This window comes from Pocillopora verrucosa, chromosome 7, assembly GCF_036669915.1.
Source record: "Pocillopora verrucosa isolate sample1 chromosome 7, ASM3666991v2, whole genome shotgun sequence".
Lineage (NCBI taxonomy): Eukaryota > Metazoa > Cnidaria > Anthozoa > Scleractinia > Pocilloporidae > Pocillopora > Pocillopora verrucosa.
The window spans coordinates 24747711-24760088 of record NC_089318.1 but is presented as its reverse complement, the minus strand read 5'-3'; the positions used below and the strand labels follow the sequence as shown (position 1 = coordinate 24760088).

General features: G+C 38.2%; 3 protein-coding genes across 3 annotated transcripts in view; all 3 read left to right on the top strand.

The window, feature by feature from the left end:
• LOC131792056 (uncharacterized) overlaps positions 1-2264 on the top strand; it is a 31584-nt gene extending 29320 nt beyond the window's left edge. Inside the window, exon 5 of the mRNA XM_059109417.2 lies at positions 1004-2264. Coding sequence (XP_058965400.1) covers positions 1004-1728 — 725 coding nt within the window. The 3' untranslated portion in view covers positions 1729-2264. The remainder of the gene's footprint in view (positions 1-1003) is intronic.
• Positions 2265-2678: 414 nt separating this feature from the next.
• On the top strand, positions 2679-4716 carry LOC131792193 (uncharacterized). The gene is made up of 3 exons (XM_059109572.2): positions 2679-2778; positions 3502-3622; positions 4326-4716. The coding sequence occupies exons 1-3, from the start codon at positions 2679-2681 to the stop codon at positions 4582-4584; spliced, it is 480 nt and encodes a 159-aa protein (XP_058965555.1). The 3' UTR covers positions 4585-4716.
• A 3499-nt stretch (positions 4717-8215) lies between these two features.
• On the top strand, positions 8216-12358 carry LOC131792091 (uncharacterized). The gene is made up of 3 exons (XM_059109460.2): positions 8216-9111; positions 11211-11393; positions 11869-12358. Exons 1-3 carry the CDS (start codon positions 8646-8648, stop codon positions 11922-11924), a joined length of 705 nt encoding a protein of 234 aa, XP_058965443.1. The 5' UTR covers positions 8216-8645; the 3' UTR covers positions 11925-12358.
• Positions 12359-12378: the final 20 nt, after the last annotated feature.

Sequence of the window (12378 nt, the reverse complement as noted above, 5' to 3'; positions counted from 1 at the left end):
CTTATGTGGGTGACCTTGACCTTGACCATTATTTTGATAAAACTGTTTGATTGGTCAGGAGAATTCGACGTTTTACGCTGAATAAAAGCAAAACATTCGCCTTCTGATAAGGACTTAGAGAAAACCATACCAAATAAACTTTTGATCAACAGAAAAACTCCATGGTAATTATTATAATTGCATCTTTTGGAATAGAGGTCTGTACTGTATTTCCCTACGGTTGGTTTGGTAGTTACGAGTGCTTTTTTTTTCTTTACTCTCAGTGGCCATTCATATCGAAAATTCCTGGCATCGGTACAAGTTTAGTTTGCTTTCCTTCCCTGAGCCAATTTAAAAATATTTTTCGGTGTCACGTTTGTCAAAAGCATATCTTATGCACTCTCTTTTATGAGCCGAATGCAATTAAATAACAGAGAAACGATTTCCGGTCGATTGATAAGAGCACAAAATTGAAAACTATCACTACCTTCGAGAGTAAAAGCTTGTCAAAAAATTTCACGAAGATTTGAGACAATTTGAGTTCCAGTGGAAGGTAAATAAACATATTTCGATTTTAATTAGGAACGCTTTTACAAGTTTCTTCTTAAGTTGTCGAATTTTACAAGACAGTGTAAATGTCGGGCGGGAGAAAAGATTGATAACAGACATCACTTTGCAGCTGTCCGGACCAAATATTAGAGTCTTTTAATGAAAAAGCTCGCCCAAACCCTGGATCAAAGCCCCAAGATTAATTACGGAAACAGAGACAACATCTTCTTCTGTCTTCTTTTTCTTCTTTGAACTGTTTTCCCCAGATTTCAGCTATCACTTCCGGTTTGTCGATGAATGTTTGTATCTCATTCCTAACTGAACGCCTTCAATTCCCCCAGTCTTCAGAAATAGTTTATCACGCATTTGCACGGAGAAAACTGTATGCTCGTGGTGCGGCCATTTCTTTCCTTCATTAATTTTGTTTCTAGCGAGAATAGTAGATGATATAAAATCCTTTTTTTTTCGGTTGTAGGCCTAAAGCGTAAGTTCTCGGAAATGGAATCCTCGTATCCCTCCCCCCCTGAGGCAGGAGATGACAGTGTATTTTATGACAGTGATGACACAAACGGCGAAACAAATGATTACATCCGGGAATACAAAGAGCCAGCCAATCACCCTACAGAACGAGCTTTGACTCATACGGATGACAGCACCAATGAGAATCTGAGGAGTCCTGGAAACCAGAATCAAAGCTATCAAGGAAGACTGCATCCGCTAGAGCTCCTTACCAGACTCTTCCCAACTCAGAAGCGGAGTGTGCTGGAGCTCATTTGGAAAGGTTGTCATGGAGACGTATTGAGAGCAATAGAATGTGTACTTCCGAGTCATGAAAAAGCAATGGCTTCTCTTAACTCACCTGAAAATCCTGTGATGCACTACACTGCAGGAATGCATCCAGGCTTTATTACTCGCCAAACCCGACCTCCTTACCAAGGCCCTGTGGGACCTGCACCCGCACGCTATCATGTCTATGGTACGGCACCAGGATTCTCATACCCCATGGTCGAGTATCTACATCATCAAAAGCGCAGCCTGGGACAAAACTGTACAGTCAATGACAATGAGCTCGCATATAGTATGGTTCAGGGTAGTGAACAAACCAATATTGTGGGAAAAGTTTGTCCGGAATGTTCAACTAAGTGTCAGCCGAGCAGTAACTTTTGCAGTTCGTGTGGCAAGTGTTTTAAAGAGACATAGTTACTAAAAATTGTTTGAATTTAAGAAAATTTTCCAAATGACGGTGTATCTGCACACAGAGGCAAATATTACTTGTATTGAAATTTAGCTTGATGTACCACGACTAGCTTAAGGACAAAGCTTAATTCTTTGGTTCTAATTCACTAATAAAACGTTTTGACGCCTGTGAGAAAACCTGAAGAGTGTCCCCGCGAAGTCGGCAAGACAGGGGGGGAGTTCTCTGCGTTGTCATGCGTGAATTTTTCCCTCGGCCCCTTAATGGAGGAGCCATGCAACTTAAGTGAGTTTTTGTTACTTGTGTTGATTAAAAGATCATTATATTTATCTATCTATTTGGTGTCAATAAGAGTCACTGAGAAAATTCTTAAAAGACCTGTTTGCCACTCAAAAAATATCAATTTTTGACAACTATCCGACATATTTTAAGTTTTGCTCCACTGTTGTCCAATCGCAATCCACAACACAACACTTAAGTGAAAGGACTTGGCTTGTGGCTTCCTATATTTTTTAAGTGTTATGTCGTGACTTACCTCAAATACAAGAGAAAAAATAAATAAACTGTAACATTTAAAACTTAAAAATGGCCCAGATGAAACAGAGAAATGTGTGAGTTTTTTTATGTGGTGAGTTTGAAGTGAGATGTTTTTGGTTTTCTGAGCTGGTCGATTGACTGAATCTCCTTACTTTGTTCTCAGTCAGCAATTAACATAGTAGAGGAGAATTTACACGTTGATCTTTTCTTGATAGAATGATGTGTTATTCCACCCGTTGTCTGGGTCAGCGGATCAGGACAGCGACAAGTTCCAGGAAAAAATATGACCTCTATTTCCGACAGCAAAATGGCGATTGTTTTAGCATTTAGTGACAGTAGACGGTGAAATCATCACTTATCGCTTTAAAAAATCTAAAAAGCCTTCAAGGAAAGAGAATCTCTGTGTACATCTGAAGCGATGGTTGCACAATTTGTTAAGACGTGTTTTGTGCTTATGAATTTAGCTGGTGGTTTTAGTTTCCTAGTGGCTGATTCTGTGAAAAGGAGTCATTTACAAGGTAAGACAAGAGTTACACGCTCGTGGTCCTCTATTTGAACTTGATTCATGAACCAAATCACTTTCACCGGAACCCGTTGCTTCTAGCTATTAGAGAAAATATATTTGAGGAAGAGACATAAGAGCTTTTATACATGTTTCCTTAAAGATATTTTATTAGACCACGATGTATCTTTTTGTTATAAATAATTAGGAATACGTCAAAACAGTCAATATAATCAACTCAATCGTAAAATGTCGCAATTTCATGATGGCTTTTTTTTGTCAAATCTGTTTTCAGTTGTTTGGTCGAAGTTATGAAGAAGGAAATGAATATGATTTACTTTTGCTGTTTATCAACTCAATTTGAAAAGGATCGAGTTTATTGAAAGGTGATCGAGAGAGTAAAAGTAGAGGAAATAAGATTCATCTGGAAATTTGGTTAAATCAAAGTTATTTCAGTGTAAAAAAAAGTCGTCAGCAGAGTATGAGTCAAGATGAAGGTGGTGTCTACTCGAAACGCAAAATGCGTGCGCGACAATGCCGAAAGGTTTCCTGGGTAAAGTTACCGGTACACACGTTTATGGCCTGAAGAAGGTGTAATTGATCTACACTATCTCCCCGTCTAGTGTTGATAGACAGACAAAAAAACCTAAGATATTTTCAATGCTTCAACTCCATTCGAGATTGTCGAGTAGGCTTTCAAATTTTCATAAATTAACCTTTCTGAAAACATCTCTCTCAGATCACTTGCGCGTGCGAAGAGGATTTCGCTCATATTTTTACAACTATTTGGACGAAATTGCCATGGCAACGTGTGCAGCCATTCCTAGTAACGGACCAGGCCTGATATATGCTGTCAGACGGTAATTAACTGTGTAATGTATCATAAAAAAGTAATTTGCATTTAATTGAGAAATACAAAGTTCTGCAATTATTCTACATCGAATCGAGTTAGTATTGAGACCGAGAATGTAAGTTTACATTTGAAGCTCATTTTTGCGATCCATTTTATTCGTGAAATATTTATTGAGTTTAGAGACACAAAGAGGGTCTGGCCTCGGTCAGACTAGTCAGTAAAGGCTATTAAATCTCAAAAGCACAACGATGGTAGAGAACGGTCATTGCCTAACTCAGGAGGAAGGGGAAGGAGCGGTCCGGAGGAAAATGTACCTGATCCCTGACCTCTGTAATATTCTTATTACCCCCTTCCCCCCCCCCCCCTCATCGGCAATCAATTAGCGGTTAAGCTTTTATGGTCCCTCTTTTATACTCTGTTGGCAACAACTGACCATCCTCTGTTCCACCTGGAAGCTTCTGGTTTTTTCAGTGATAATGATGACGATATGATGATGGTTGTATTTAACCGGTCGATCAAGCAAATCCACTTTATTGACGGGATTAATTGATGTTGTGGTATTTTGAAGACAGATTTTTAATGATTTGACGAATTATTGCCATAGAACTATAAGAAATTTAAGCCCTGCTTCTGCAGATATGATTTGCACCGTCATTGCTGACCAAATACCATAGCTGCTACCTAAATGTGATTTAAATGTGTTCATTTAGGACCTGTGGAGAGAAACCCGACTGCAAGCACATCTGTACCGACAAAAAGTTACGAGAACAAGGACCAAAGGAAGTACATAACCTTACCTGGGATTGTACTGAGTCTTTACACGTCTACAAAAGGCAACCTGCCCTAGCGGACAATTATGATGAATATACAGATTCTCACAAACTAGGCTTGGCTGTGTTTCGCCATCATTCTTGCACTGTGGCTGATTGTGGTCCAAACTACTGCTGCTGTAGAGCTGTTGCACTATGAATTTCCCCTGACCTCATTGCATTCTCTATTTGTTAACTGGAGAGATCATTTACTATGCAGCTTTTCTGAACCCCTAATTTCCTACCTGGAAAAGGACGTCGAGGAAGTGAACAGATACCAGATTAAATCCTAAAAATGACTCAGAGTTAGATAATGGCCACACCGTAATAAAATAATTTACTATCTACGACCCTCGATAATTGAATGTACTGTGCTGTTTTTAACAGCACAGAGAGTTTTCCTTAGCGCGCCACGTCAGTTACATTTAAAAGGAACTATACTTCACTTTGTGTTATATGAAATTCCAACTGAGTCGGAATTTTTTAAAGTCGAATTTTAAGAAATGCCCCATTTTTTTCCCGTCCTTATTGTGTATCAATCTGTGTCCGGCTCATAAATTGCTACTTCCCATTACCAATCAGTAAAATTTAAGTGAGTGTCCTTCGATCCAACTGGCTGACAAATATAATTGCCATTTAATTGTAGAACACTACAGTGAAGCAGGTGATTTTTTTCAGTTCTTTATCATCGATAGCGGCGAGCGATCAGCAGTAAGACACTTACATCAATCAGAACATGTGAATGCGAGAAAAGAACGCTCATAATTCCACGTTTTGGTCTCCAAGGTATCCTTCGTGTTCTACCAAGCATCTCTATTTCGCTGCATTATGGTTGAAGAGTAAATTTCTCGTCAAGATAAAAAAAAATACTTATCATAAAAAAATCTAAATTAAAACTAAGCTGAATTATTTAGTGATATTGCTTCCACTCGGCGCGATAAGCGGTAAAGTTAAAAATTGAGCAATTTGTTCTCAATGAAACGAAAATCTTCTATCCTGGCAGTTGACACAATTTCCATGATATGCAAATAGCCGGCAACAGAAAACAATAAGTAGACACCATTATCATTTCCTCTGCGTTTTCTTTTTAATCATGATTTGACACCAAAGAAAAACACGTTCTTTTCTCGTTGGCAGAATAACCACGACGTCATTGATTCAATGATTGGGTGTCCTGGGTTTACAAGAAATGTTATTAAAGATGAAAATCCAAAGCTCTTGACAAACAACTTAAACAAACACGGCTGCCGCACTGAAAAGAGTAATTACTTGTAAATGAAACAAACACGGCTGCCGCACTGAAAAGAGTAATTACTTGTAAATTGAATTTTTTTTGAGCAGAGATACAGTACGAATGCAAATTTGACGTTCGGTAAACACATTTTTCACTTACAGCAAAACTAAGCTATGCGAATTTGAACGCGCTAAAAATAATGTTTGAACTGGTCTGAAAACGAATACAGTGGGAAGTGGAAAAAATGGCGCCTACCAGCGAAGACGAAAATCAAAGAACTGCCTCAAAGAAACATAATGTGAAGCCATTGCTTCTTACGCAAAATAGCCTTCATGTACCGAGTCATGTTCTGTTACCCCGTGGGTCGCTTTTCGCTCATCCGTATCCCGAGTCAGTTCATCCATTTGAAACTCATGAGCAGCTAAGTCTCGCTGAGCTGCGAACTCAAACAATTGTTGGCGGGAATCATTTTTTAGACACCAGCACCTCACAGCGGTCCACAGAGTCTAATAAACAAGACCATAGAAATGTAAAGAACTCTTACGGCTCTCGCGACGAAAAAATTACGACAAGTTTTGTTCTAAGGAATCTTCCAGTTTTACCTTTCAAAGCTGCCGTGGTTTGTTTGATTCTTAACTGCATTGTACCAGGCGCTGGTAAGTAAAATATGTTTATCTACAGAATGTTTAGTTCAGTTCTGGCGGCAAAGCCATGTTTTAACTATTTTGGTATTCAATTGAAGCGAAAAATATCGTAATTAAAGCAGTTTCCGCACGTTCAAAATCATTTCCAAGACAAAAGAGTTTGAACCTTAAAATATTTCACCTTTTTTATCCAGACACATTCAAATTGTGTACAGCTACCATGGTAGTCCTCATGCCGTATGATGAGAATGTTTTTATTTTCAAGGGTGGAACTGAGGGGATATTGTAAGTTACAGAAACGACATATGATGTTTGTTACTCTAATTACATATCTCCTTTAAAACTTGTTAGCGTCTTCCTGGCAAATTTTTAGAGTCACCACAAGGGGCGGTCCGTAGACTGCGTTGCAAATTTTTTTTGTCGTAAGAATTCTAAATAATAATTTCAGGACTAAATATTAAGAATCTAAAGTGCGTTTGCGAGAAGGAGTCACCCAGACGATCACACACTTCATTTCATGTTTGTGTTTAGGTTTTGAAATGGCTGAAATGATCAAAACTGGCATATGTGGTTTATATCGTTTCTCGCGCGACAAACGTAAATAAAGAAATTTGAAGGACGGAGAGACATACATAGCGAGCTACTCGGGATATTTCAAACCACTCGGACCAATATCTAATAATGAAACTGTACAAGCGATTTTTTTTTGGTTACATAATGAACTCCGTAGACTTATCTTCCTCAAATGAAAACTGATCGACCGTTAAGAGATTCGACAAAGGAAGATCTCTGTAGTGCTCCAAAACTAAAGGCATCCTCATAAAACCTATTTTATTTATGTGACAGATGACCTGTTTAAGATCAGCAAAATGTCTCCTGTACCGTCTTTAAACAGTTACACCCTAATTGTGGAATTACTCTTCTGTTTAGTGTTCTTAGATCGAAACGTGTTTTGTACAGCGGTAACTCCTCATAGAATATATGGCATAGCATGTTTCAGGAGTAGTCCCCGACTCCACTCCCGCAAGTGTAATGTATTCCTGACGAAAGAGTCTTACACGTTTAATTGATTTTACAATTCAAATTAAACCTTTCGTTGTCTTCCCTTATCCATGATGCGATTTTCATAGCACAGTGAAAACTTATCAGATCTGTTTATATCACTTTCCGGCGCAGAATACATTCTACAAATCTTGATATATTTTCTTTGCATAAATTTCCGGCGTTTTACAATTTTAATCTACCCAGATGTAGACATTAGAATATCGGCATCACTTTAAAACGAAATATTTTTCCTTCTATGAATTTTTTTCTGGTTGAAAATTAATTTTAGTTTTTCGTAAGCACTTTTGATTATCAGTTATTGGTAATTTCATCGGTAATTTCATTGCTACTTGTTATTATTGATTCAGAAACCTGTAAACTCTGAAGAAAGGCTTTCAGCAAACAGCTCTTTTACACCTCACAACAATATCACAAGCTATGTTCCCGAAATCAGTATTTCTGAATTAGTTGAGAAATTAGAATTGGGATATACAAAAATGTTCCCCGAATGTTAAGAATATATCCGAAGTCATTTGCAAGCGTGTAAATGAACCAAAAATACACAAGTCTGTATTGTGGATGACAACATTAATTCTCGAGCGGTTTATTTATTTCCTTTTCAATGCAAATGTACTGAATTGTTCTTAACCGCTAATCTCCTTATTTTATAGAATTGAAAAGAATATCTGCTATGTTCCAAGTCTCTCTTAAGATGGATATAAAACTCGAAGACATATTTTCAATAGGTTGCAAGCAAAATTGGATCCAATACAAACAACATGAAACATGTGCAAACAGGCTGGAAACTGAGATACCTGTTTTATTTTGCACTTCAAAAAATTTGTGTTTCGCTCTCGCTACAGCTAGCAATGCATTAACGAACAAAAGATCCAATACAAAAGTGTTTAACGCAATATTGTACCTCATTGCCGATAAGAACACGACGCTCTGTTTTATTGCGCGTGATTAGAGCTGAAAACCTTTAAAGCATCGATCAGACATATGGTAGTCATATATAAATGCCTTCAGGGCTTTGACGAGCTAAGGACAATTAGGCATTGATAGATGTGGAATGTAAATTGATCTTCAGGTTGAGTCTATTGTGATGTCAAAGTTTTAATCCATAACAACATCTCGCAGCTTTCTGCTTTCGCTCAGTTCTCTCTCGAGTTCAGTAACGAATCGCTAGAAGCTGACAGAGAATCTTGGGAAATTCATAACTTCAAAATTTATGTATCTGCGGTGAAACATAATGGAGGAGAAATCCATTGCTGAGGAATAATCGTTGATTACCTGAAGATGTCTCTTGCCCACAAACAGCGCGGGAGCAGTTCAACACAATTTTTAGTCACTGACGGGGACAACGAAAGTCAGGGCCGAAATACTAAGGAAAATTTGCCAGCTTTGGGATTAAATGCACCAGTTCTTACTGGTGAGAATAATTCTCAAGCTGCGGGCGACTTGAGTGCGGGTCTACCTCAAGTGAAACCCTTAGAAAATGGCAACTATCAACGAAGTTTCAGTCTTGAAAGTTCTCGCGTTACACCACGTTCGGCAAGAGTGTCGAGTTCATCTTCCGCAACAGCTGGCTTGTACACTCCATTTCCTGGATTTCAAATTCCTAATGAAACAATAATCCCAAAGGAAGACCCGGCAACAGTAGTGAAGCGAAAACAGACAATCTCAGCGAAGGATGCCATTCCAGTATTACCGCGTCCCGTCGCCATTGTTTGTCTCATTTTTAACATTCTCATCCCCGGATCAGGTAAGATCAGCTCCATAGTTTTGGACTGATTAAACATTTATTCACGGCTGGGTTTTGAAGCAAGAAACTTCTGATGGTATTTCGCTTTATAATTAACATTTTCCAATAGTTTGACCATTAAGATGTATTTTCAACTATCAGACGATCGAGAATTTATTCTTTCCATTTAATCTTACACTCTTTTAAGCTGACGCAATTATGTTTTTAAAGGAAGTCTTAGCCACAAGACTTAAGCCACAAGGATATCACACGGTCTTTCAAACAGAAAATAGAAAGCGAAGTCTTTTCCCGAGTCATTTTCATGATACATCAAAAAGTTATTATTCTCTCACTTCGGCCCTCGCTATGATGTATATGATGCTATAATATGTTTGTGAGGAGCCCAGCTCGACGAAGTCTTCGAATTGCGTGCAAAGTAGGAAAACATAAAAAGAGAAGCAAAAAAAAAAATCTGGGAATAGATTTAGTTAAACGGAAATTTCCAAAAGCATTTTAATTTTCATAACTTAAAACATAGCAAATAGCAAAAGTATACAAAAAAAGAGAAAAACGGAAGAGAAACCAATTATTGGAAAAATGTTTATTACCATAACAGTTTTTTTTATCACACATTACTCTGTAGAATTCGTTATTTGCCCATTAACTCATCGTTATCAACATGCGATTTGTGTATCTTATCTCGAGAATCATTTTTCCGAGCAGCCTGTTAAGATTAAGATTGGAAAAATCGTTTCCGTTGAATACTAGATACAACAAAGACCAACCGTAGAAACGCTTCCTCAAACTGTTCTTCTATTTCTTGCCTATTATCAATTACAAAATGCTCAAACATTTATGCGTAAAAATACTGTCCGTGATGAATTTCGTGATTATTTTACAATTCATTTGTACTAATCCTCTAGTGCTAATCCGAAAGGCCTGATTACTTATTGTCTTTGACGAAGAGATAATTGAAGAAAACAAATTTCTTTTTACCGTGGGCTGTCATTTGCAGAGTTTCTCGCCTTCTTGTCACTTCATATTGGATGGCCAGAGGGCGCGTGCGATTATGAACTCACCACGAAGAAATAATCACTATAGTGTGGTAATGTCAGAACAAAGAGACGATGTGGCAGAGTTAATCAAAGTGGAATCGATAAAGTCGGGCATTTGATTTAAGGAACAAGACAACAAAATTGTCAGCAAAGTAACGAATCGTTAGTGTTTTCAAGCTCGGTTAACAACACTACTCTGAACAAAATAGTTTGACAGATACTATTAGTCCTATCAACATTGCGATTCTTAGGAAAACTATGACACAGTAAACCGATGGATGTGTTAAATGTCAACTATAGCATATTAACGCATTTCTACAATCATTTCTGTTCAAACTGTTTTCTTCTCATCCGTCTCCCCTGAATAAAAAAAAACTTCAGGATGTAACATTAATTTTTTTGGCAGTATCGCCTCCTTTTTCCAACCATTTCCTTTCCCATTATGAGTAACATTGGAGGAAACATTTCAATCCAGTTGTTGTGGGACCTCATCTTTAAATTTTTTCAATTTGGTCTGTCTTCCTTTTACTACGTGTTTCGGTAAAATCTTAGCTTGATAGAATTCGTGCGACACGCGGTTTTACCGCCGGTAAATGAAATGCGTGGGAAAGTATACTTTACCTAGCTTGTATTATATTGAAAATGAATACTCACTAATCATAAGTCTGTTGTTAACTGTAATTTGTGTGAACAGTCAGTAAGAAGCTAGAGCAGGGAAAGGACAATAGACAGTCTGGTATAGTATCGCTTAGAATTACATTTCCAACGAAAACAGGGGCGGTCATTTCTCCGAACAACCACTCGTTAAAAGTGCTTTGTTGATAAAGGTCACTTAAAAAATGATGTTTAGTATACGATGTGGTGTTAAATTCAAGAAGCCTCGAAAAAATATTTTGCCAGGGTAGACAAACTCTGATCCACAAATATGGAAACAACTGACACAAACTGCAAACAAAAACTTTGAGATTTGAGAAGTGAGTGGCTGTTTTCTCAAAGACTGAATGATAGTATAAGCATTGGATCAATGATGGAATGTTCTGACTTGACCGTGCATTTTCTGTACAGGGACAGTCATATCTGGCCTGATCGCCTTCTTCCTGACACGGAAGAACATACCGCTGATCAGCCGCACTTCCATTCTGTTCGTCAATTGTTTTGTAGGCTTCATGCAGCTGGCAACAATTGTCTTCCTCATGATTGGCTGGTTCTGGAGTATAGCCTGGGGCTGTGCATTCGTAGGATTTTCTGGTAGGTGTCTAACATACTTTTAGATCGTGATTCACGTAATAGGTTGCAGTAGATGAGCCCATGTTTGATTTGTTCAGAAGCCAGACAAGAGAACTGACTCTAGTCAATAAATTAGTCTGCCTTGGAAACTATCATGATTCTCTGACAACTTATCTTGTCTTTTTGGACCTTTGTTTTTACAAGGTCAAAACAGCAAAGATTACAGTTTCTGTTTAGAGATTTTGCTGCGTATGCCCTCCCAAATGACTAATATTATGTTTATTGTATCGCAAAGTCTCTTTCGTAACGTCTCACAGCACTTTCCTCGCGTTGGGAGGAGAAAGAATCGCGTGACGAGATCGGACTATGATTGTGGTGAAGGATGTAATTTGAACACTACTCTTCTAGTTCTCTAAGAAGATATTTAAAAGGTAGAGCTTACTCTAATTTTACCAAATTGAATACGTTTTAGTAAATTTATCATCGTAATTTGCAGAGCGTTACGGTAAAGATCTTGAAAAGGTGGAAGGAAGGGAAGTTGTCCCCGCGTAACTCCCGACCTCACAGTTTACCTTACCCGTTTGGAGGTGGGCTGACTGTGCCAAACGGATAGATGTTGAGACTCAGGTGAACACGTCTCGTGGGCCCTACGGAGATCTACGGTAGCGAACATTTCACTGAAGCAGTTGGAACTAAACCGACTAATGCGCCTTTCCTGAGACTTCGCCGAAAAGGGGGAACCTTACTTGAGGTCTTGAAGTTATTCACTCACATGGCAAACGAAGAAGTTACGTTTTCACCGAGGCTGGTACATCCAACACGAAATTCTACCATAAAAATAACTCTATTTTGTTTGCAGGCATGCAGGGTGATTTTACACTTCTTTCTACTACGGAACGAACGTTTTTTTGTTTCAGCAAACATATTCCACAATAGGACGCTGTAATATTAGATGTATGTTGATAGACTTTTTCTTTCCTGCGTTGGGTTGTGCTTTATCACTCTC

Bases quoted from the DNA above. Each gene is read 5' to 3' on its own strand.
- LOC131792193 (XM_059109572.2), top strand. From the start codon at position 2,679: ATGGTTGCACAATTTGTTAAGACGTGTTTTGTGCTTATGAATTTAGCT. The intron at 2,779-3,501 runs GTAAGACAAGAG...CATCTCTCTCAG, and splicing joins GAAAAGGAGTCATTTACAAG to ATCACTTGCGCGTGCGAAGA. The intron at 3,623-4,325 runs GTAATTAACTGT...GTGTTCATTTAG, and splicing joins CTGATATATGCTGTCAGACG to GACCTGTGGAGAGAAACCCG.
- LOC131792091 (XM_059109460.2), top strand. From the start codon at position 8,646: ATGTCTCTTGCCCACAAACAGCGCGGGAGCAGTTCAACACAATTTTTA. The intron at 9,112-11,210 runs GTAAGATCAGCT...TTTTCTGTACAG, and splicing joins CATTCTCATCCCCGGATCAG to GGACAGTCATATCTGGCCTG. The intron at 11,394-11,868 runs GTAGGTGTCTAA...CGTAATTTGCAG, and splicing joins TGCATTCGTAGGATTTTCTG to AGCGTTACGGTAAAGATCTT.